Here is a 21,282-nt window from a genome sequence, read left to right on the forward strand (position 1 = left end):
ACAGTGGGGTGGGGGGTTGCGTAATAGCATTACATTTGTAAGATGACATTATGCATAAGGGTCATTAGCATTGCCTGATTTTCAATGGAAATCGTTTCTGGTGGAGAAACTCCACCAGGAGAAACTGTTTAAAATGACTGGAATGGCTGAAGCTGCTGCCCTGTGATTGGTTAGTACTATTATAGCTGTGTTACAGGGAATTGATTCACTTTCGTAAACGGCAAATGCAAGGCACCAACCAGCTCATCAGGAGCATTTGGGTGTTAGGAGTCTGGCTCAGGGACACTTCGACACACCCAGGGTGGGATCGAACCGGCAACCCCTCTGACTGCTCTTACCTCCTGAGCCAATGTCGACCCCTCTTTAATCTTCAGTCATTTTTTATTCTTTCTCAAAAAAAGGAGGAGGGGGGGTGCAATATAATGTGAGAATGAAACCCAGATGTGTTTGGTGGGCTGAAATGTGCAGATACCGATCTGCCTCAGGCTGGACCATGAGCAGGGCTTCTCCTCCCTGTTCCTGCAGGACCGGCTGTATTTTGTGATGGAGTACATCAACGGCGGGGATCTGATGTACCAGATCCAGCAGGTGGGGAAGTTCAAGGAGCCGCACGCAGTGTGAGTATCAAACTCCGGGGTAGTGTGGGTGTTCCCGAAACTACTGTGTCCTGAAAATATTTAGTGTTCACTAAACATACCGCAAACTGGGCAACGTATCCCCCATGCTATTTTCCAACGGTATGGCCGAAGTGACGTAAGACACCCACCATTGTAATGAAAAGCCCCGCCTCTTCCTCTATGACCTATTGGACTGTGATTGGACCCAAAGATGGTGCCGCCTCTTCCTCTTTGTGAGACCTGAAAAAGTGTGGTTTACTTCCTGAAAAATCTGCTTGTGAATACACACAGCGAAACCCTGGTAATGTACTAGATTGAGCTTTTTTTTTTTTTTGAACTTTTTTTTGCTCCTCAGTCTGCATTCAGGAACACCGCAGACTAGTAAGCAGTATCTTTAGTAGACAGTACATATTGAGGACGCAGTAGTTGGGAGGCTGTTTGGGACACAGTCTTGGTGTGTGGGTAGGGATGGTGTGTTTGTGTTTCTGCATGTGTGTGTAAGCAGGTATCTATTGCCCAATCTGAGCGGCACACCTTTTATGGAACTTCTGTTAACAGGAAATGACTTCTGAATTTCCTGTTTCTTTTCTCAAGAGGCAGGCTCCAGTGGGTTGAGTTGGGCCAGCCTTTTCACTGGAACGACACTGCAAACTTACAAACATTGCCTTCTTTCTTTTGCCGTGCTGCCGTGGAAACACTCCTCCACTTCACACGTCTTCTGTGACTTTTACACATTTTTATATCTGTATCCGTCATTAATCCTTAAAACTGCCAGTTATGTAAGGGTTACAATGCGCATCGAGGGAGTTGGTTTTTTTTCAAAAAAGCTCTGATGAAACTTCTTCCATTTATATCAAGGCTACATGCCAAATTAATTATCTGCCACAAGAATTAAATGTAATTTATTGCGCATAGTCCATTTCTAGGTACAAATGTAGTTTAAAAAATGACAGCTTTTAATAATTGTAGTTGCAACCACATATGTTTTAATTTCACTTGAGTTTTTTTCCCATGTCACCTAGTTAATGTTAGAGCTAGTTACCTACAAAACACATGCATTCTGACTGTGTGAAACATAAAGACCACTCATTGGCCAATCAGAATTTAGTATCCACGAAAGCTACTGTATGAATATACAATTAATGAAAGTAAAGCAAATATACAATACAGAACAGAGGAAACCTATGGTAATGCATGCTATAGATGAGGTGTTCTGTAATGTAACTGGTGTATTTAAATAAGCATCTTAGGTGAGTTGTGGATGTAAAGCGCGTTACATAAGGAGATTATTTTTACTTGTACACTCTGTTGGAGAGGGTTTCACTGCATCTCATTAGAGCTGATGGGTGTGACTGCAGCTCAGGGCTAGCGCCAAGTCTGAGCTTCACGGAGGTGTGTGCGTGTGCGTGTGCGTGTGTGTGTGTGTAACAAGCCTGTGATGTGACGATGGAGGCGTGCTGTTTGGAGGAGAGCACTCCAAATATGTAACATGTGGCTTTACTATTGGCAGGTTCTACTCGGCAGAGATTGCCATTGGCCTGTTCTTTCTGCACTTGAAAGGGATCATTTATCGGTGAGTGTTTCTTTTTTTCTTTTTTCTTTTCCCGTTGAGTGTTTCTAAGAATTTGTTATCTTTGGTAGAGTCTCCAGCCTGGCCCTGGAGAGCAGTAGAGTTTGCCATTTTCTTTTGTCATCTTAAAATCATCAGCCAAGGTGAGTTAACTATGTAATGTATGACTTACGCTCCACAGCAGATTGGGAATCCCTGCTCTGCTGGGGTTATTTATACATGATAATGATTCTGTACATTGCCAATCTGCCAGTCATATGTGAGTATCATCTGCAAATTCGGAAACTGCGTCTTACTCAACACCCTCCACCGACTGAGGGTAACAAAGGAGGGCCTTCCAGTACAGGTCAACTTCCTCCAAAGATCTCATTTTGTCCATCTTTCCACAATCAGTCAAAAACAAAACTACTATCTCGTTAGTGGTTTTGTAGTTAGTCATTCGTAGTTTGTCAATAAGCTGAGCACGAAGATGGGGAAAAAAAGTGTTTTTGTTAATTTAAGGTCGAGTAATGAATGTATTTGGAAAAATGTAATGCTGTAAGAATATTAATTGAATATGGGTCAGGAAGGTTGTTGTTGTTGCCATGTGAGGCTGGAAGGTGATGTGTGGGAGCAGACTGTTTCAGTGTGCATCTCCCGGTAACAGGGACCTGAAGCTCGATAACGTGATGCTGGACTGCGAGGGTCACATCAAGATCACCGACTTCGGCATGTGCAAAGAGAATATGCTGGAAGGAGTGACCACAAAGACCTTCTGTGGCACACCTGATTACATTGCCCCCGAGGTGAGTGTGTGTGTGCACAAGCGAACTTGTGCATTGTGCAAATGTTCATGTACAGTGTGTTTTGTGTATGCATGTATGTGTATATGCAATGTGTTTGTGAATGTGTGTATGTGTACAGTATGTGTGTACACAAGTGCATTCAATGTGTGTGTGCGTGTAGCTGTGTTAGCCTGCACATACACTACTCACTCTCCGGAGACTCGGTGTTAAGGAAAGGGGACGCCTCCGTTCTCATTAACATTTTAAAGGAGCACAGTGTCGAGCGCTGTGGAGTCACCATGCTTCAGCCTGTGTGCACCGTGCGCTGTATTATTAAACCGCAGCCACAGTGCGTCTAAAATAACACACAACACCGTTTGGGTTTGATCTGCCCAGTACTTTGTCACCAACCGCAGTACCTCCTGTCTCTGCCGAGCGAATCCAGCTGTCCAATGGATTCCCGTCCCTGTCTTTCAGATCATCGCCTACCAGCCGTATGGCAAGTCGGTGGACTGGTGGGCGTTTGGCGTGCTTCTGTACGAGATGCTGGCGGGGCAGGTAAGGGTCTCCGTGCGGCCGAGACAAACGTTCCAGCCAGCCCCCCGAAACCATAAACCTGGGAGAGGTAGCGGTTCCGCCTTTAAACTGGCTTTTATTAGCTCGCTTTTGGGAAGTCCTCCGGGTGAAAACAGTTCCCCTCTCAAGGTCAGTTCTATTGTAATTAAAGACTGTGTCTCTCCAGAGATTGACAGGGCCGTTTCATGGCTTTGCAGCTTTGTATTATTTATAAATAAATCTGGAGCGCACAGGCGTTTCTGCGCTCTGTAAATACCGTGGGTGAAACCTTGGCAAATTGGGGCCCTGCTTTGGGGATTCTGGACGTTATTAACTCCTTATCTCTGAAGGCCATAAATCTCTTACAGAACAAATGGCTCACAATGTTTATGATCGTTTAAAAAGAGTGCATTTTCTTTTTAACAGAAAACTCCAAAGCTAAAGTGTTTCCTCATTTTCTTGCTGTTGTTGTACCTAGAGCTGTGGGAATATCCCAGAGTTATTGGCATGCTTGATAAAAATTAAGAAAGGCTGCATATAATAACACATAATAATCTATATTATCTTTCAACTAAAAACTTCATTTCAAAACTCTCATGTTTCAATGTTTGTTATGAAACTATTTTTTTCTGAAAACCATACGTGTCAAAATTATTGGTACCCCTAACAAATATTGTAAATATAATCAAATAAATTTAAATTGGCAATACTGTATTACTGAATTTAGTTAATCTCAGTCTCAACTACTGTCGTGCCTTTCTATCACTTCCTACTTCACTAGAGTATAAAAATGCAAAATCCCTTTGTCATCCATCAGCATGGGAAAAGTCAAAGAACTGAATTCAAGAGTCATATTGTAATTGACCTTCACTATTTTGGTAAAAAAACAAAAAAAAAAACAGAACGGTTAAACATACTGTACCGCTTAGCACTGCAATTGCAAAAACATTTTTTTATTTGTCCTGGCATGCAGTGTGAATTGTGGGACCTTATATACACGTGTGTGCCTTTCTAAGCCAGTCAATTCAGTTTGCTCCAGGTGGACTCCAGTCAAGTTCTAGACACATCTCAGTTTTAGATTTTTAATACATTTGCTAAAAACATGTTTTCACTTTGTCATTCTGGGTTACTGAGTATAGATTGATGGGCAAACATGGCTATTTCCATTTAAAATGAAATCTACAACACAATGAAGTGTGCAAAAAGTGAAGGGGTCTGAATAGTTTCTGAAGCCACAGTATATGACTCAAGTTTTTTTTGTGGAAATTTGTATTACTGTGCAATTGCTTAAATGCTGTCTAGGAGAGATATGCTTCAGCAGTTTTTCCAACTGATATGGCGTTCAGGTCTGAGAACAGAAGCTACTGTAAGTTCAGTCGCTGCACTGCTCGGCTGAATCAGGTGCTTAAAAGTGCTGAGTCTGCCACCCCCTTCCCCCGAAATCAGGTGGCTGATTTCTGTACTTCTGCTCGCCCTCCTGTCCTTTCTGCCGATAGAACCTATGTCTACAAGCTCTGCAAATTTACATTTTGTCTGTCGATAACAATAAGTAAACATTAATGATAAACTTTATTTGTGAAGCACAGGTTCCAGTTGACTTTCCGTGAACAAAATAATAAAACGATGCATTTATGTAAAATGCAGGCAGAGAACAAATCGAACAAGCACTTTGAAAAAGATGCATCATGAAGAGCTCATGTCAAAAGGCCAAATGAAAGACAGTCAGATCATAATTCATAGTGAAAAGATTTCCCATGGTCTGTGAAGTGACGAAGGATCACTTGTCGCTCTCCAGCCCCCGTTTGATGGAGAGGACGAGGACGAGCTGTTCCAGTCCATCATGGAGCACCACGTGTCCTACCCCAAGTCCATGTCCAAGGAGGCCGTGGCCATCTGCAAGGGGGTAAGCACTCCAACATCTCCCTCTGCACCTGCAGCTGCAGGCCTTACATTCAGCCCTGTGTTGTATGTTCAGGCATCTTCAGGTGTGATGTACTGTCGATTTTCTTGCTGCTGTTGTCTCTCTCTTTGTATCTGGTACGTATATCAATGGGACCTCCAAGTTAAATAGAAGAGAACTGGTCCTAGTGTTCATTCTGTATGAAGTTCATTCTAACCCCACTGCTGATGGACCAAACTGCTCAATCCATAAGTATCATGGTCATGTGGATCGCTACATCCAAATTTAACTGCACAGTTTGGTTTGTAATATTTTTGCACTGAGCCATTTTCAAACGGGTTGTCACTTGATGCTTCAGAGAGGACATTTAGCAGAGGGACTTTTAAAAAGGCATTAGCCAAAAAACATTTCCCCCGACTTGACCCCTGAACAATAATCTAGCAGTGCTCCAAGCAGACTGGGGTCACTTTAGATCCCACCATGGCAATTACTGTAAAGAGGAGGGGGGTCCCTGGTGTCCTGGCCAAATTCCAAAACCGGTTTCCCACAAGCTACCACCTAGCTAGTCATCCCCCGGATTAATTGGCTCGATAATTTTCCTGAGCTCTCTGGTGAAAATTGGCTCCTGTGCATCACCGAGGTGGGGAGGCTACACATTGGGGGTGATTGATGAGAACACTCATTGGGAGACACAAGACGCTATATAAATACAGTGCATTATAATCATTTATGCATTCTAAAGTTGTGTTAGTTTCCTGTTGTCATTTGCTGTAATTTGTTTCCATATTTCATAGATTCTTGTTTCACCAGTTGGAGTCTTTAGATTGTGTTTAATTGTGTTGTGTGAGTTTGCGTTTGTTCCTGATTAGCAGAGCTGTGGAGCTCGAGCCCCAGCAGTATTTAACTTTGTTTTCTTAATGGGGAGGAATGGTCAATGAAGCACTGGTGTAGCAGAACAATTGCCCATCAGCATGCTTTTCCCAGCTGATTTTCATGGGCTGGGTAAATACAGCTGACCCGCAACCTCCCTCAGATGAATCCATGCAGCCTTGCTGTCCCAGTAGCATGGGAAGGTGGCAGGTTTTGTTGGGAAAGTGTTGGTGACATGAGCATGCATTCATCAGGTTTCATTCATAAAATCCCCCTATAACTTGCAGAGGAATGTATTCAGGCACACACATACACACACACACATACTGTACACACACCTGTGCTGTACACACACATACTGTACATGTTCACACTTACACACACATACATGCTTGCATACAGTGGGCTCCTGAATTATTGGTACCCTTAATAAAAATTAAGAAAAAATGCTGCATATAATTAACAATGTTGATAATAATCTATAGGTTATATTCAAACATTGGAAAACGTTTTAAGTGATCATTTTAAGTGTCAAAATTATTTCAATATAACAATTATTGTAAATAAAATCAAAGTGAAATTGTCAATAAAACTTTGCTTTTTGTTATTCTCAGTCTAAAGGAACTATATTGTTCCTTTCCATCACTTCCTGTTTTACTTAAAAATGAGGTAAAAGCACTGTAGGGGTAATAATACAGCATATGGAATGGTTGCAAACTTGCCTGGAAGAGGATGCACAAAGTACTAAACCAAGGGTGCCAAAAATGAGGAAACCTTAATTTTGGAGAAATCTTTTTTTATTAATTAAATGAATGTATGATTTTGGTTGGTTCCATTGAAACATGAGGTACAGTATTTTTCACTCATCTTTATTTTGAGTTTGTTGACTTTTTTGTGCATTTCCAGTCAGGGACAGCAATAATTGTGGGGCCCACTGTATTATACTTGGGCATGCATTAAATATATAATTGTGCCACATGGGTGTATTTTGGAATAATGTTATTTTATTTTTTGTGCCCTATCATTTATTATGTTGCGTTATGGTGGATAGACGAGGAGCAGGTCCACCCCCTCGGTGCCCTCATCTCTGGGGTGCACAGGAAGGGCTGCTGGGAAGGCGCGGGGCCATGGGATCATAATTACAACATCAGCTCGGTTGTAGCTATAATAACTTTTCTGAGCACCAGTGAGAGAGCCTCTTTGGCAGAAGCGTCCTCAGTCAGGCTTGAAATGAAGCGTCTTGTTCCGGAAAATTCCACCACGCCCCAAAAAAACAATGCAGCAGGCATCCGCACTCATTCTCAAACCTCCAGAACCATCATGTTTAATATTTTAATCTTTATTTTTTTTGCATGATCCCTCTTGCCTTTAAAAAATATATATATTGTTCTGACTGGCTGGCCATTTTCGATGGGTCCTTAACCATGAGAGTAAGCTGTTTGGGGATCACGATCAGTGATCAGTACTTAGTGGTCAAGCAATGACAGCTTTTCTGGAAGTGCTCTAGGTGCCTTGTCACATTGGTCAGCTGTGCTTTGGTCTGTCTCTTTTGCGTCTACTGTATGTTTGTTTAATTGGAGTGATGGGCCAAGGGGGTTACCGTCTTTGGCCTCTGTCTCAGGCCGCCCCCTCGAAAAACATGCAGAGACCTCTGAAGATTCCTTTTGTTATCAATTTTTTATGTTCACTGAGGTACCCAGAGAGAGGAAACAAAGTTCAGCTCAGCCTGTCCTGAGTGGAACTGTTCACAGCACACGCGACAGTGAGTCCCCAGCCACAGAAGGGCAGTACAGTACTGTACCCACCGCTTCTTTTTCTGTTTTTGGGCATAGGGGAGAGGTCCTCTTAAATTAAAGGATCTTCTTTCAATTAGTTATTGTATTTGTTATTGTCATTCTTTGTGCCGTTTACCATGAAAATAAAAATGAATGGTGTAACTCAGATCTGCCTGCTTTTAGAAAGTCGCTATTTGCACATGGGTGGAGGTTGAGTTACGGGATTGATTCACACTTTTATAAGAACAGAAGAGAACATATGAGCACATTATGACAAGAAGTACAGTATCTTCCCTCATAACTTTTGAATTGCAGGAACCAATTTAGTTGCCCTTCTTTGAACTTTCCCCAGAGCTATATCCTGTTTCCAGAACTGGATGCTATATCACGGTCTACCAAAGGCATTGTATAACTGGCAATGTAAGTTAAGACTGACCAGTGTGCCTTCGTCACATTACAAGTTATCCGAAATAATTGCGCACTCCACGTAAATTGACTGAATTGGTTTACTGAAGGTCATTCTGCAGCGCTGGCCTTTGACCTCTGCCCTCTCTGCCCCTGCAGCTGATGACCAAGCATCCTGCCAAGAGGCTGGGCTGCGGGCCAGAGGGGGAACGGGACATTAAGGAGCACGGCTTCTTCCGCTACATGGACTGGGAGAAGCTGGAGAACAAGGAGGTCCAGCCGCCATTCAAACCGAAAGCAGTAAGTGCAGCACCCTGCCCCTGCCCGCGGCCCCTAGACCAGCCCCTCTGTTACCCCTGACCAGAACCTCCGCCCCATAATCAATCCCCTTTGATATGCCCGGCCCATCACTGTACCCCCTTTAGAAGCTCCACACCCTGGTCATGCCCTTTTTCTAAATGCCCAGCCAGCTGACCAAACCCCCCCTCCCAGCACAGTGCAGCCACCCTGGACTCCTCATAGGTAGGTACTGTTCATCGCCTGGCTCTGTTTGAGCTCAGTCCACACAGGTGCACTCTGGGCCATGTCCTCGCCTGGAGGAAGCAACCTGGAGTCCCCACTGAAGCTCTGTCCCCTGGCCTTCAGACAGAGCCTGGCAGCAGAGCCAAGACAGGAGAGGGTTCAGTATTGAGAAGAGTCCCAGGGAATGGGCTCTAATGAGTGGACTGACCACAGGCACAGAGCCTGCAGCCTGTCTTATCTGTGGTTTCAGTGAAAGAAATCAAGACCCAAGTGGGGAGAGCGGAGAACTTACTATTGTAAGCCATCTTGGTTTGGTGCAGGTTTAACAAGCATGCCAGTTTACAGAACATTATGCTCTGAGAGCTGTTGATTAGTTTCAGCAGCTTTGACAGTTCTGACTTGTACATGTACTTGTCAGGTACAAGGGAATAATTATTTTCCTCAGATATCAGGGACATGATATCTCTTAAAATATTGAACTGTTCTACTTAAAATTCTTGATATGGCGTAGATTAATTAAACGGATTAGACTCTGCTTTGTAAAATAAAAATAATAAACTGAAGGCTGATGAGGATTCCCACTACTTGACAGGCCTCTTAATGATGACACGCGTGTTTGAGGCTTTTATCAGCCTAAACCTCCCTGCCTCCCCTTTGATCCGAGTTATCCTGCGGCTGCTGATTGGCATTTAGTTTGACAGCAGGTCCGTGGGGGCGGGGGCTGTTGCCGAGCAGGTTGGATTTGTGGAGACTGTGCAGAGGTGGAATTGGCTTGTTAGCGGGGTGCGGGCAGGAGGAAGCGCCGCCGCACTGTCTGCGGGTGAATCCTCAGCGGCCGCTCTCAACTGTCAGACGCCAAGAGCCCCACCGCCGCCATTACCGCCGCTCAAAGCGGATTCGCTTGACCGTTCGCCTGATTCGCCGCGGAGGCTGAACCGCTCTGGTTGAGAGGCTGCTCGTCCATCAAAATAATATGAAGAAAATCAGCAGCTGTGTGTGTGTGTGTGTGCGTGCGCGCGCGTGCGCTTGTTTCCCTCTATCTTGTCAAACAAACTCAAAACCCCGCTCATTATTGAGAAAGGAAGGTTAGTGTTATGCAGTTTAGCCTCAGCTCCTGTGTAAGAGGGATGGGGAAGCTAGGGCTATATAAAAAGTTTTTGAACCGTCCGTTGCACAACCAAAAGTCTAGCTTAAGTATACTTAAGTATGACTGACCCTTTATAGTAGCAAAAGAACAACTAGTAAGGTTCAGTACTCCTATATCCATATCTTAGCATCGAAATTTGCCATTTTTTGTCTGATTCTCACTATGGTTCCGAGCTTTGAAGGCCAAAGCACAGAACTGGAATTTAGCACCACGACAGTCAGTTCTTGTGTTTCAGTGCTTAATTTTGCTAGTTTCACCATAATGTAATGATTGAGCAGCACAGGAAATGGTTCCCAAAATGTGTATTTGTCCTGCCTAATTAAATGGAACTATTTCTGGACCGCTGCGAATCCATTCGTCATAAAACGTGTCCAGTGTGAAAGCTGCTCTGGGGGGTTAATAGTGGTGTTAATGGCCTCTGGTGTGGGTCTAGCACCAGGCCTCGCTTCCTCAAGGTCACCCGGAGGTCAGCCGAGCGGTCTGCCACAGTGAGGGAGACGTGATCACATGTCCACGAACAATCACCCAGAATCACCTCCTCATCGTTCAGCCCCTGATGTAGGATCTCCCCCCTGCTGGGAGAAATCAGCGCTAAAGGGAGAAGAAACGGGACAGACGGAACAATTCCGGTGCTGCGAGCGACCGGCCGTGAGGTGTGAGGGTAAAAGCACCTTCTAGAAGGTGGCACGCTGTGAGGGTCTCAGCGGCTTCACTTTCCGGGCTGTGGGGGGTGGGGGGGGCGGGGGGGGGGGGTGGGAGGGGGTTCTGGATGTCCTGCTCATAATCCTGTTAAACCCCTCTACCCAGCAGAACCAATCGCTCCACACAGGAGAATACTAATAATCGTGATACAAGTACTACTAAAAAACAATAATAACTTGTATAGATTCTTTTTAGTGTGCAAGGGATTTCAGAAGGAGCAAGTGAAATGGAATAGAAGAGAGGGAAATATACAGAGCGATAAATACAAGTACAGGTACTCCAAAGGTGAGGGAAATGGTAAAAAGCCCAGGGATGGAGTGAGGCTCTCTGATTGGTGGGTTAGAGGAGCTGTCTGTGGATGTTCATCTCTCTGCCGCTGCGTCGGCAGGATGTGATGCGATGTGACTCTTCTGCTCCCCCTCCGGCCTATCTCTGTTTCCACGGTTATCTCAGGTTTATTGCGCCACAGTCTCACCAGCCCCCTCTCTCTTTATCTCTCTCACTCTTTCTCTTGTTCTCTCTGTCTCTATTTCTCTCTCTCGCTCTTTCTCTCTCTCTTGCTCTCTCTTTCTCTCTGTCTCGCTCTTTCTCTCTCTTGCTCTCTCGCTCTTTCTCTCTCATTCTGAAGGACAGGAGAATTAGGGCTGCTGGGGAAAGAAAAGGGACAGATAGAGACGAGGCAGACAGAAAAAAAAAAGTGTCTTATTGGAGAAGGGCTAAAAGGAATACGCCAACATTTTGGGAAATTTTCCAACTTACCCAGACTTAGACAAGATGTTCGATTTAATTCATTCACTGGCTTGGTTTTCATGTTAGCATAACATGTTAGCTTAGCATAAAGAAGCCTATAGGAGTCAGTGAAGAAATACACCTTGCAGTAACTGAGAAGCGGTCTTATTTACACAAGGTATCGTGTATTTGAAATACACATGCGGGAAAAGAATTGTAGAAACTAGATGTTTTCGGAGAAGTTAGACAGTGGGAACTATAAACACTGAACACACATGTATCGTTCAGTCTTGTGCTGGTTGAGCGCAGTGATCCGTGGGCCCCTTCTGAAGGTAGAGCTAGGTACATGTGTGTTCAAGAAGGATATGCGTGTTCCTTGTCTGGCTAAGTCGGAAAAAAGGTATATTTCCCAAAATGTGGGTGTGTTCCTTTAAATTAACGCTTTTGTACTGTGCAACGGATTCATCTAATGAAGGTCTTCAATCAAGGCTTGATGAGTTTAATCGGGTGTTTTAGTGTTATGCCAGAACAAAAGCCTGTATCCAAAATACTGGACGCTCCTGGTCTAAGTATCCATGAAAATGGCTGGTCCCCTGTGTGTTCATGAGGACAGGCTGCTGTTGCAGGCTTAGCCACGGTAGCTCGTTCCCACAGCAACAGCAGCGGGCCCCCTGACGCTAATCGCCAGTGACAGGCGATTGGAGAGGACGACACTGCAAAAGCCTTTGCCTCTGTTTTCCATTTTTGACTGATGTTTGGTGGCCGAGCAGCAGCTTGGAGGAACGTCCTGCTCATAATCATATACTGCACTGGCGCATGAGTCTGGCATCAGCAGAGGTTCATTCAGAAATGCAGGAAAATTAGCGGAGCCGGGTGGACATGAGCTCATTTTCGAAATGATTATTCCATTTTTTTGTTCATGTACTCCACTAAACCTGTGGCTTGTGGTAACATATTAATTCAGCATCTTCAGCTTCATTGACAAATTTTTCACTTCTTACAGTATGCAGGTTGCACAGGGTTTATTGTAACCCAGCCATGACACAGAAAGACCGAGCTTGACCTCCTTAAAGAATTCCCCAATGCCATGGATTCATTTGCGCGTGGCACAGATCCTCGTATAGACAGAAAATCTTAGTAGGACAAGACAATGTATGTGGTCTCACAGCCTATTTTAGCATGTCCAGCTACATCGCATGCTCTACAGATGCTATTTTTCTCAGGTCACATGCACGCTGAATACATTTGTTTATTTTTTATGTAACTTTGTTGCAATGGACTATATCTTAACCTCGTCGCAAAAAGTTTACGAAAGTGGGGGGAATCCGACTCCGGCCTGATTTTCATTCTGCACAACGGCAATCTCGGTTGAGCAATATGATCTCATGATGTGAAACCAGCATAGCATTCGTCCGCCAACCACCGATCATCTTTTTGTGTGTTACTTCATGTCCTTTATCATTTTACTTGTTTCATTAAAGAATGAGGATATAATGTTGCACAAAGAAAGTGTCACTATGTTTTATGGATTGTTGTGTGCAGGAATGTGATTTACTCAACAAACACAGACCCATAGTGTGAATAAGATGGCCTCCTGTTGATTTGATTTAATCAGACCCCTCAAAAGCAGCTGTGATGCCCTTGGGTCTTTCAGCCAGTGTGCTGTATGCAGTATGTGGGCTACTCAATAGGTGCCTATCTAAGTCCCTGATCATATTGGGAACATTGACTATTATTAATGACTATAAGTATAACCATCCATAATTTGCTAGCATTTACACCAGCTAATGTTTTTTCCTATCCAATGAATGCCGCCCTCTCTCTCAACCTCTGCATAATCTTCTTTAAATGGCGCTGTTTGTTTTGATACATTTTATCAGTGGGGAACTCTATTAAAAGGAATTGCTCCAAAAGAGATCCCAGCAGTAGCTGTCACTCTGATGCTAGGTAATTTTTATAGTTAACATTCTGAAGTTAGTAAGTCTAATCTGACTCTAATCATTTGCATTCAAGTAATTTACTTATTTTTAACATTATGGTTATTGATGTCTTCATCATCCTTAGTGTGACCAGGTCTTAAGCTGTCTGAGGCAATACTCTTAGCAGAGAGAGGGCTTTCCATTTCCTGGGTGCTAAGCCTCGGATATTTTGGATTTAGCAAGCAGCTAAGGTTGTTCTGTGGAAAATTAGTAATCGTTTCTTTTCCACTTTTCATTTAAAATGTAAATCATAGTGTGACCTTCACATCACTTCTTAATTTCCGGCAATGTTGATAAATATATTAAGGTTAACTTTGGGTGAGAGCATTTGTTTGGATGAGCAGTATTATATAAATACGTCTAAGCCTTATAGGGCTGTCTGTCCAAATTCTTTCCGTGGGTTTTTATTGGTCCCAGAGTCACCCTCTGTGCCTATACAGCTGAAAGGATGCACAGCCTTGTTATTACTTTACATCGCAGTTACAATGAATATAAATCACCTCACGCTCACACATTGTGTCTCTGTTTTAACCGGAGAGCGGGACTCCCAAAGCAAATGTGGAAATGTGGAAATTATGTCCAGTTAATTTTAACTTACAAGGAATATTGGACATGTATCCTAAAATTCTGAACATTAACATTCCCTGTCAGGCAAAATTAGTGGACTTAGTCATGAACTGTCAATCACTAACTTGTATAAACCAAATACTTTGCTACCCTCTGTAGGAAGCAAAACTCTGATTGGTTTGTATCAGTGAGTGACTGATAACGTGTTGTAGCCCAGCCCATTTCTTGGGGGTCTCCTGTCACTGTGGCCCACCACATGTACCCATGGCAACAGGCTTGTACATATATGTGGTATACAAGCCTTTGTGGTTTCCATTACCCATCCACAGTCCTCATTTTCATCTCTTCTTTTCTCCTTCTACTTTCCTTCCATTTTGTTTTATCCACCTCAAACCCCATCACATCCCTCTCTTTTTTTGTTTTGTTTTCCTTTTTCTTTTTTTCCCCCCCTCCTTCCTTACAGTGTGGCCGGGATGCCGAGAACTTTGACCGCTTTTTCACCCGCCACCCCCCGGTGCTGACCCCGCCAGACGAGGAGGTCATCAACAACCTCGACCAGGACGAGTTCCAGGGGTTCTCCTTTATTAACTCCGCGTACGCTGCCCAGGAAGCCCAGAGTTAAGGACTCGCAAAAAAACAAACAAAAAATAATGACGCATGAGCCTCTTGGCTGAATTTGAATGATCAATATATCTGTTTATATGTATGTGTACTACACAGTTATCAACATGTATATACAAAAAGCTAATGAAAAACAAAAAAATCTATGATACTAAGAACTGACAGGTTTGAATGTATATCAGTGCAAATTCCCGCTAACAATATCACGTAGGACCCCTGTTAGACCTAAATTCTGTTTCGTCGCCGACTAAACCCTATAATTAAAATATTGGACTGATGATAGATAACCCATAGGTTTGCTGAAAGTATGCACGTTCTTTGGCACCCAGTTTTTATTTCTAGCATAATATGGCATTTCTCTCTCACCCTTGTCAATCATTCCTGTCTATGCAATGTTTATTGCATAGGCATTTTATTTCACAATTTTTTTTTTTGTCAGATTATGGATCCAACCATAATCACTTGATAGTTTCTAGGATCTTTAACGAATATCCGTGAAAGTAAATGGCGTCGTATGTTTTTGTTCATCTTGTTAATTTGTTTGTTTACAGAGGGAAGGCTGTTCCGGAATTTGCATGAGCCTTTCTATTGACAATTTGCTCTCTTAACCAATGTACTTAGATTAAGACTAACTAATCATATAATCATATACGCACACAAGTGATTAAGAACTATTTATTATTTACTTTTTTTTTTTTCAAGCATGAAAAGATAATGTTTACAGGATGAAATAATTCCGTGCTTCTGTCAGTGTGAAATTGTACTCTGCGCTATAGCTGCCTGTAAATAGTAGCTCCATCGCGCTTTCCCCCTTCCTCTAAAAAAGGCAGCGACCTCACGTCTGGCTCCCCCCTCTTGGTGCACATAAGTAAGACACACCCCCGTGAAGAAAAGGAGCGGGAAGAAGGATTATGCCTTCTCATCATTGTCTCTGTCACTATCTGTGGGCTTACAAAAGAATCTTTGTTAGAAACTGTCAGCTTAGTCACCAGTCCTGGTACACGCTTTTCCACTGTAAGAGCTGGAACCACACCGGTTTTTATTATACTACATGGGGCAGCCTGTAGCCGAGTGGCTGAGGCACATGACTGGGACCCAGAAGTTTGGTGGTTCAATCCCCAGTGTAGCCACGATAAGATCCACATGGCTGTTGGGCCCTTGAGCAATGGCCTTAACCCCGCATTGCTCCAGAGGGCATTCTCCCCTGGTTAATCTAATCAACTGTATGTCGCTTTGGATAAAATCGTCAGTTAAATAGCAGATTATAATGATTTTTCCCCACTGTAGACACGGAGCCAGGTTGTTTTATTACGCCCCATTCCCACTGCAGTGCTGAAACTAGGCTGTTTTATTGCACCCCTTTCCCCCCTGTGGAGCTCTGACCAGTTTCATGAGTGGGGTCAGGGGTCAGGGGTCAGGCTGGTATGAAGGAGGAAATGACGACCCTGAAACAGCAAAGCCCCGTGAAATATAGGGAATAGGAGAAATGCATCCTCCTTCACTGTTTGCTAATGCCTACACCTTGCTTCCTCTCATGAATGCTGGGAGATACTGTAAAGGCAGTGATTTTACAGTAGGGATACTGTTTACATTTTTCAAATAGGATATGCTCTGCTCACTCAAAACTGGAAAATAACTTTCATAACAAATGTTTTAAATGCATGTGCTGTGTATATTACATGATTCAGATTACTGGTAAAAGTAGTTCATAATTTATGCGACCAGCTAGGCAGGAGGATATGTACAAACACCCACACGCAGCTGTGCAAGAGTCTTAGACTCTTCACTCAGATATGAAAGCTGAAACGTTAAGCTCAGTGTACAGTAAACGCACCTTGAGAGAAAAGAACACATAACTTAAACATACCTTCTGTAAATGTCTCCTTCCTTCAGAAAACTCAAATTCTGCCTGGTGAAGGTGTTCTCTTTTTTATTTTTTATTATTATTATGAATATAATAGTAATAGCTTAATTTATATGGCACATTTCATACATTACAGTGCAGCTCAAAGTGCTTTCCAAGCAAAATAAATTACAATTAAACACGATAAAACATAGTAAGCGTAAATATCAGTTTGATTCTCTGATATGCTACCTATACACACACAAAGACACGCATACACGCACATGCAGGCACACACATTTTTAGCTGTTCTCCGGTGTAGAGCAGTGCTTTTAGTATGCAGGCGCTGTCTCTTCTTCCAAAATGCTATTTTGTTTGTCTGCAGCCGAAGCTAATCTGTGGTTGACAGGGCAAAGCAGGCCTTGCTCTGCTGACAAGGGCTTGGTTCTGTAACTCCCACAGTGACCCCGCAGGCAATCAAACACCAGTGGCCCACCTTCCAGAGAAACAAATCCCCCCCCCCCCCCCCCCCCAAATACAACCGGAAATCCTTGTGCTGCCATTCTCCCAGTTTCTGATGGGTCTGTCACCTGCAAGGATTGTTTTCTAGTAGCCAGTAGACTGTCCCTATAAATGACTGCTATTTCACATGAAGGACAGGTGTGGAAGTGCAGTTACTGAATGGCCACATTTATGCTCTTTTTCTATTTTGTTGATTGTTTCCTTCAGGCTCTGCTGTTAATTATGAATTTAATTGATTTAATTAGCACAATAATTTATCCTGATTTACCCATTTCCACAACTGTGCAAATGAGCAAAAAAGGATTACGCTAGTGGTCCCTCAAGAACTGCATGCAAGAGCTAGTCGACTGCAGTGTGTTTGTAATATGTGTTTAAACATACCATTTTAAATTATGTTTAAAATTATATTAGAATATTTAAATGCATAGATTTTAACCAGTGAACACAATTCTAACATCCCTGGTTATAAGAAACACTGCCAGATTCCCTCTGCCCTTGATATTAAATGTAAAAGAATATACATACTAATTGACGAGCATGTTACAAGCATATCAAGTCATGCAACATCCGTGCTGATATTGCTAGCAAATGCAACTGCATTCCACAACCAAAAGTCAAAGATGAAAGTAATTTCCTTCAAAATGAATCTGTAACATTTCCCAAAGTAACCCTGGCTATTGTCCCAACACGAATCCATCAGAAATCATACATTTGCTGTAAAATGGCATTTAAAAGTTGGGGGAAAATATAAACCTGCTTTTATTTTATTATTATTAATTTTACCAGGAGAAACCCCATTGAGATCCTTTATAAAGGGGGCCAAACATAAAACACAAAGTTAAATAAACAAAATTACAATAACATACAAAAATGGGATAGTTGTGTACCCAGCAATTAATATCAGGAATTAATGCAGGCATGTGGTTTAGTCCTTGTCATTCAAGCAATTGGACTTTTCATGTCCAGTTTCAGGTATTTTTAGAGATTGTACAACAACCAGGAGCTGAGTTTGATGGATGGCCAGGCTTCAGGATTTCAGACTTGTGGTGAACATACAAATCTTTTTTAATTATTATTATTATTATTTTAAATATGATAATTGAATGTTTATTTCATAGAATTGACCATGACTAAGATGTTTATCTATAGCAGCATAGCAGTGGCAGTCGTTTATATGAATATTGGTGCAGCAGCAAAATTTCATTTAAATTATCATTGGTCTCAACAGCCTGTTTTCATTCATTTTCCCTGATTAACAAGCGTGCCAATGGTGTGATTTCAATTATCAATTGACAAGTATCAGATTAGGGAGATTAAATTATACATTTTTTTAAAAGTTTTAATCACGAAGTACACTTAACAAAAAAGATACACCACTCTGTTTAATGCTGTGTTTGATTCAGCTTAACCAGCTGTGCATAATAGGTCTTTCCCATTAATATTCTCTCAGTGCAGAGAAGGAAGAGTACCTACATGTCTCCGCAAATAATGTTGAGAAAATGTGCAAAGTGAATGACATGACTGAGTAAAGCTGATATATCTGATGGTCTAATATATATGAATGAACCGCTGTATTGATTATCAAGCAAAATGACTTACAACAGGTTTAGACCAATCATCAGTTTAAGGGCCCGCCAACTGCTACTGATCTTTAGGTATAATCTAAATAACAAAAACAAACGTAGTTGTTTCTCATTCCTGCCAAAAGCAGTAGTATAAAGCTTATTAGGGCTTTAATATGTTTGTGTCTCAGAACAGTGTCAAATATAAGTATATGCATATATGCTCAGTATTGTAAACAAAAAATTATTTCTAATCCAATAACTCATTACATGTCATAGTTCAACACATAAAAAAGAGCCTTGTGCATGAAATATTAACTGAAGACTGTGATCTCATGTTATATTTGACCATCAGAGCTTAAGTGAATTCTGCAGGCTATTGTGTGTGCTGTGTACACTATACCTCAACTGCTATTTAATGTGCCTAAGTGTTCTTTTTTTTTTTCATAAAAAGGCATGAATGTATGAAATAAAACTTAAATATGATTGGCTTCCTTGAGCATTACTTTTGGGAGAAAAAAAAAAACTTAAATATGGGATGACCAAGTTTCAACACAATTGAAATTATGGGAAAATAATGTCAGAACAATAGAATATTTGACTATGACATTAATTTAAATGCATCTGTCACTGCCAGTTGTGGTACTCTTTTTGACAAGACTCAGTACCCAGAACTCGCAATCACAGTAAGGGTGAAGTTAAAACTGCAGATGTGTAAAATGGGCCAGGTTGGGTTTACTCTGGGGGCAGCTGCAGCACTTGAGTACATTTTCTTTTCTGAAAAAAACTTGCATTGTGTGGCTACAAATTGAGATCAACTCTTGATCAACTGATTACTATAAATGTAAAGGAGAATGACGTGTTGTGGACAAACTAAGCTTAATGTTTGATATTTCATATTTTCCGGAATGGATTTACAGTAAGCTATGCCTCATGGCTGGTTCACTAAAGAAAATTATATTCAGCCTACATGCTTAGACTGCATGATTATCAGCTTTTGTTTTCTGTCTCTTGCTCATCCAAGTCGAAGTAGAGAAACAACTCTCTGCAATGACCTAACAGTCGTTATGACGACGATGATTGTAATTAAGGAATGGATTACTGCAATTAGTGTCGATATTGTGATTGTTCCTTCTATTATTAGAGGCTGTAGGCTACGTATGGTTGAAGCCAGGCAGTCTCTGCCCTGCAAATATATGTTTTTTAATTAATACAATTTTGAATCTTTGGTTGATGTTCTGTTTTGCCATATGTACCTCTTGTTTGGCACGTGGATGTTAATTAATTCCGAATCTGGCAGCCTCAAATTTAAATGAGTCAGTTAGCACTTCACGGAGCTTATCAGCCCAAAACAGGTCACTGTTTGATACGGCTATTCTCTGGAGCGGCTGACATCAGCTCAACTGTAATCCGCTCGTTCTGGAAAAGCCTCACGCCTCAAAAGACACGGAAATGAAAGAATCAACGGTTAAAATTAAACACTACGGCTAGATTAGCGGCTACAATTCCGCATAAAATGCGTGCCTCAGTGCGTCATCTTTCCCCTGGTTTGCGTATGAAAGATTCCCATCCCGTTGTATCTAATAAACGCCCACAGGGGGGGTCATATTTGCACTTCCTGCTTCAAATATTAGGAGGAAGGGTTTGTGTTTTGTGTTTAGATTACACATGATCGCTCTTGTTTCCTCTTGCTGGACTTTCCTGTGTCAAATTCTAGTGAAATTACCCCCATCCTCATGCTAATAATGCCAAAACCAATGAGCAGCTGTAGGAAAGATGTTTACACACAAGTTTACATACAACTCCTTGCAGAACCAATAAAATGGTTTCTTGCCGTTGGGTCGATCTGGCCATCTGACTTTTGGAGATGCCCAGTGTGAGCTCTGGAGGTGGTCACCTTCCCTAGAGGCCATCAGGCAGTCCATGAAGCACCCCCATTGTATATACCAGATGTTCTACATCTTCTGTATTCACACCAGGTGGTCAGCTCCAGCCTTTTTCCATCTTCTGCTCTTGGTTATTCTCGGCGGGGTTATTAAAATGGGTTTAAAACCAGACTGAAACTTGTTTCAATGTTTACTAGCCTCTAGGTCAGGGGTCACCAACCCTGTTCCTGGAGATCTACCGTCCTGTAGGTTTTCACTCCAACCCTAACAAAGTGCACCTCCTTCAACAGCTAGAGAACTAATCGAGCTGCTAATTGGTAGAATCAGGTGGGCCAAATTCCGTTTGGAGTGAAAACATACAGGATGTCAGATCTCCAGGAACAGGGTTGGTGACCTCTGCTCTAAGGTGTACAATGCAGGATTTCTCGCTCCAGTGTTTGTATACAAAAAACATCTACGCCCCACTCTCAACCCCGTCTCTCCTTTGCAGAAGACTGCCATGATCGCAATGAGCTGAAAAACCACAGTCTAATATGATTCGTAAAACATCAGCTTTAGTAGTTGCCTTTCACACAGGCCATTTAGCTAGCTAGCTATTTAACTGACATTGCTCGTGTTTGTATGTAGTTGGCTAACTTTAGGTAAACTTTAGCTAGTGGTGATGCTAGCTAGTGCTGCTAACGCCAGTGGATTTCAGTCTGCTCTATCTGTTAGCCTGTCTGAACAATTCTGTAACAGAAGTATGC

General features: G+C 42.3%; 1 protein-coding gene across 2 annotated transcripts in view; it reads left to right on the forward strand.

Annotated features, from left to right (window-relative positions):
• The window catches only part of LOC133114282 (protein kinase C beta type), a 93,659-nt gene that overhangs the window by 66,456 nt on the left and 5,921 nt on the right, over positions 1-21,282 (forward strand). The window contains exons 11-17 of one of the 2 annotated variants that reach the window (XM_061223523.1): positions 526-617; positions 2,128-2,190; positions 2,834-2,972; positions 3,429-3,509; positions 5,302-5,409; positions 8,616-8,756; positions 14,566-19,136. In XM_061223523.1, the coding sequence (XP_061079507.1) occupies positions 526-617; positions 2,128-2,190; positions 2,834-2,972; positions 3,429-3,509; positions 5,302-5,409; positions 8,616-8,756; positions 14,566-14,724 (783 nt within the window). In that variant the 3' untranslated portion in view covers positions 14,725-19,136. Of the gene's footprint in view, positions 1-525; positions 618-2,127; positions 2,191-2,833; positions 2,973-3,428; positions 3,510-5,301; positions 5,410-8,615; positions 8,757-14,565; positions 19,137-21,282 lie in introns of those variants that run through there. The other variant, XM_061223524.1, reaches the window with a different exon arrangement.

This window comes from Conger conger, chromosome 16, assembly GCF_963514075.1.
Source record: "Conger conger chromosome 16, fConCon1.1, whole genome shotgun sequence".
Classification (NCBI taxonomy): Eukaryota; Metazoa; Chordata; class Actinopteri; order Anguilliformes; family Congridae; genus Conger; species Conger conger.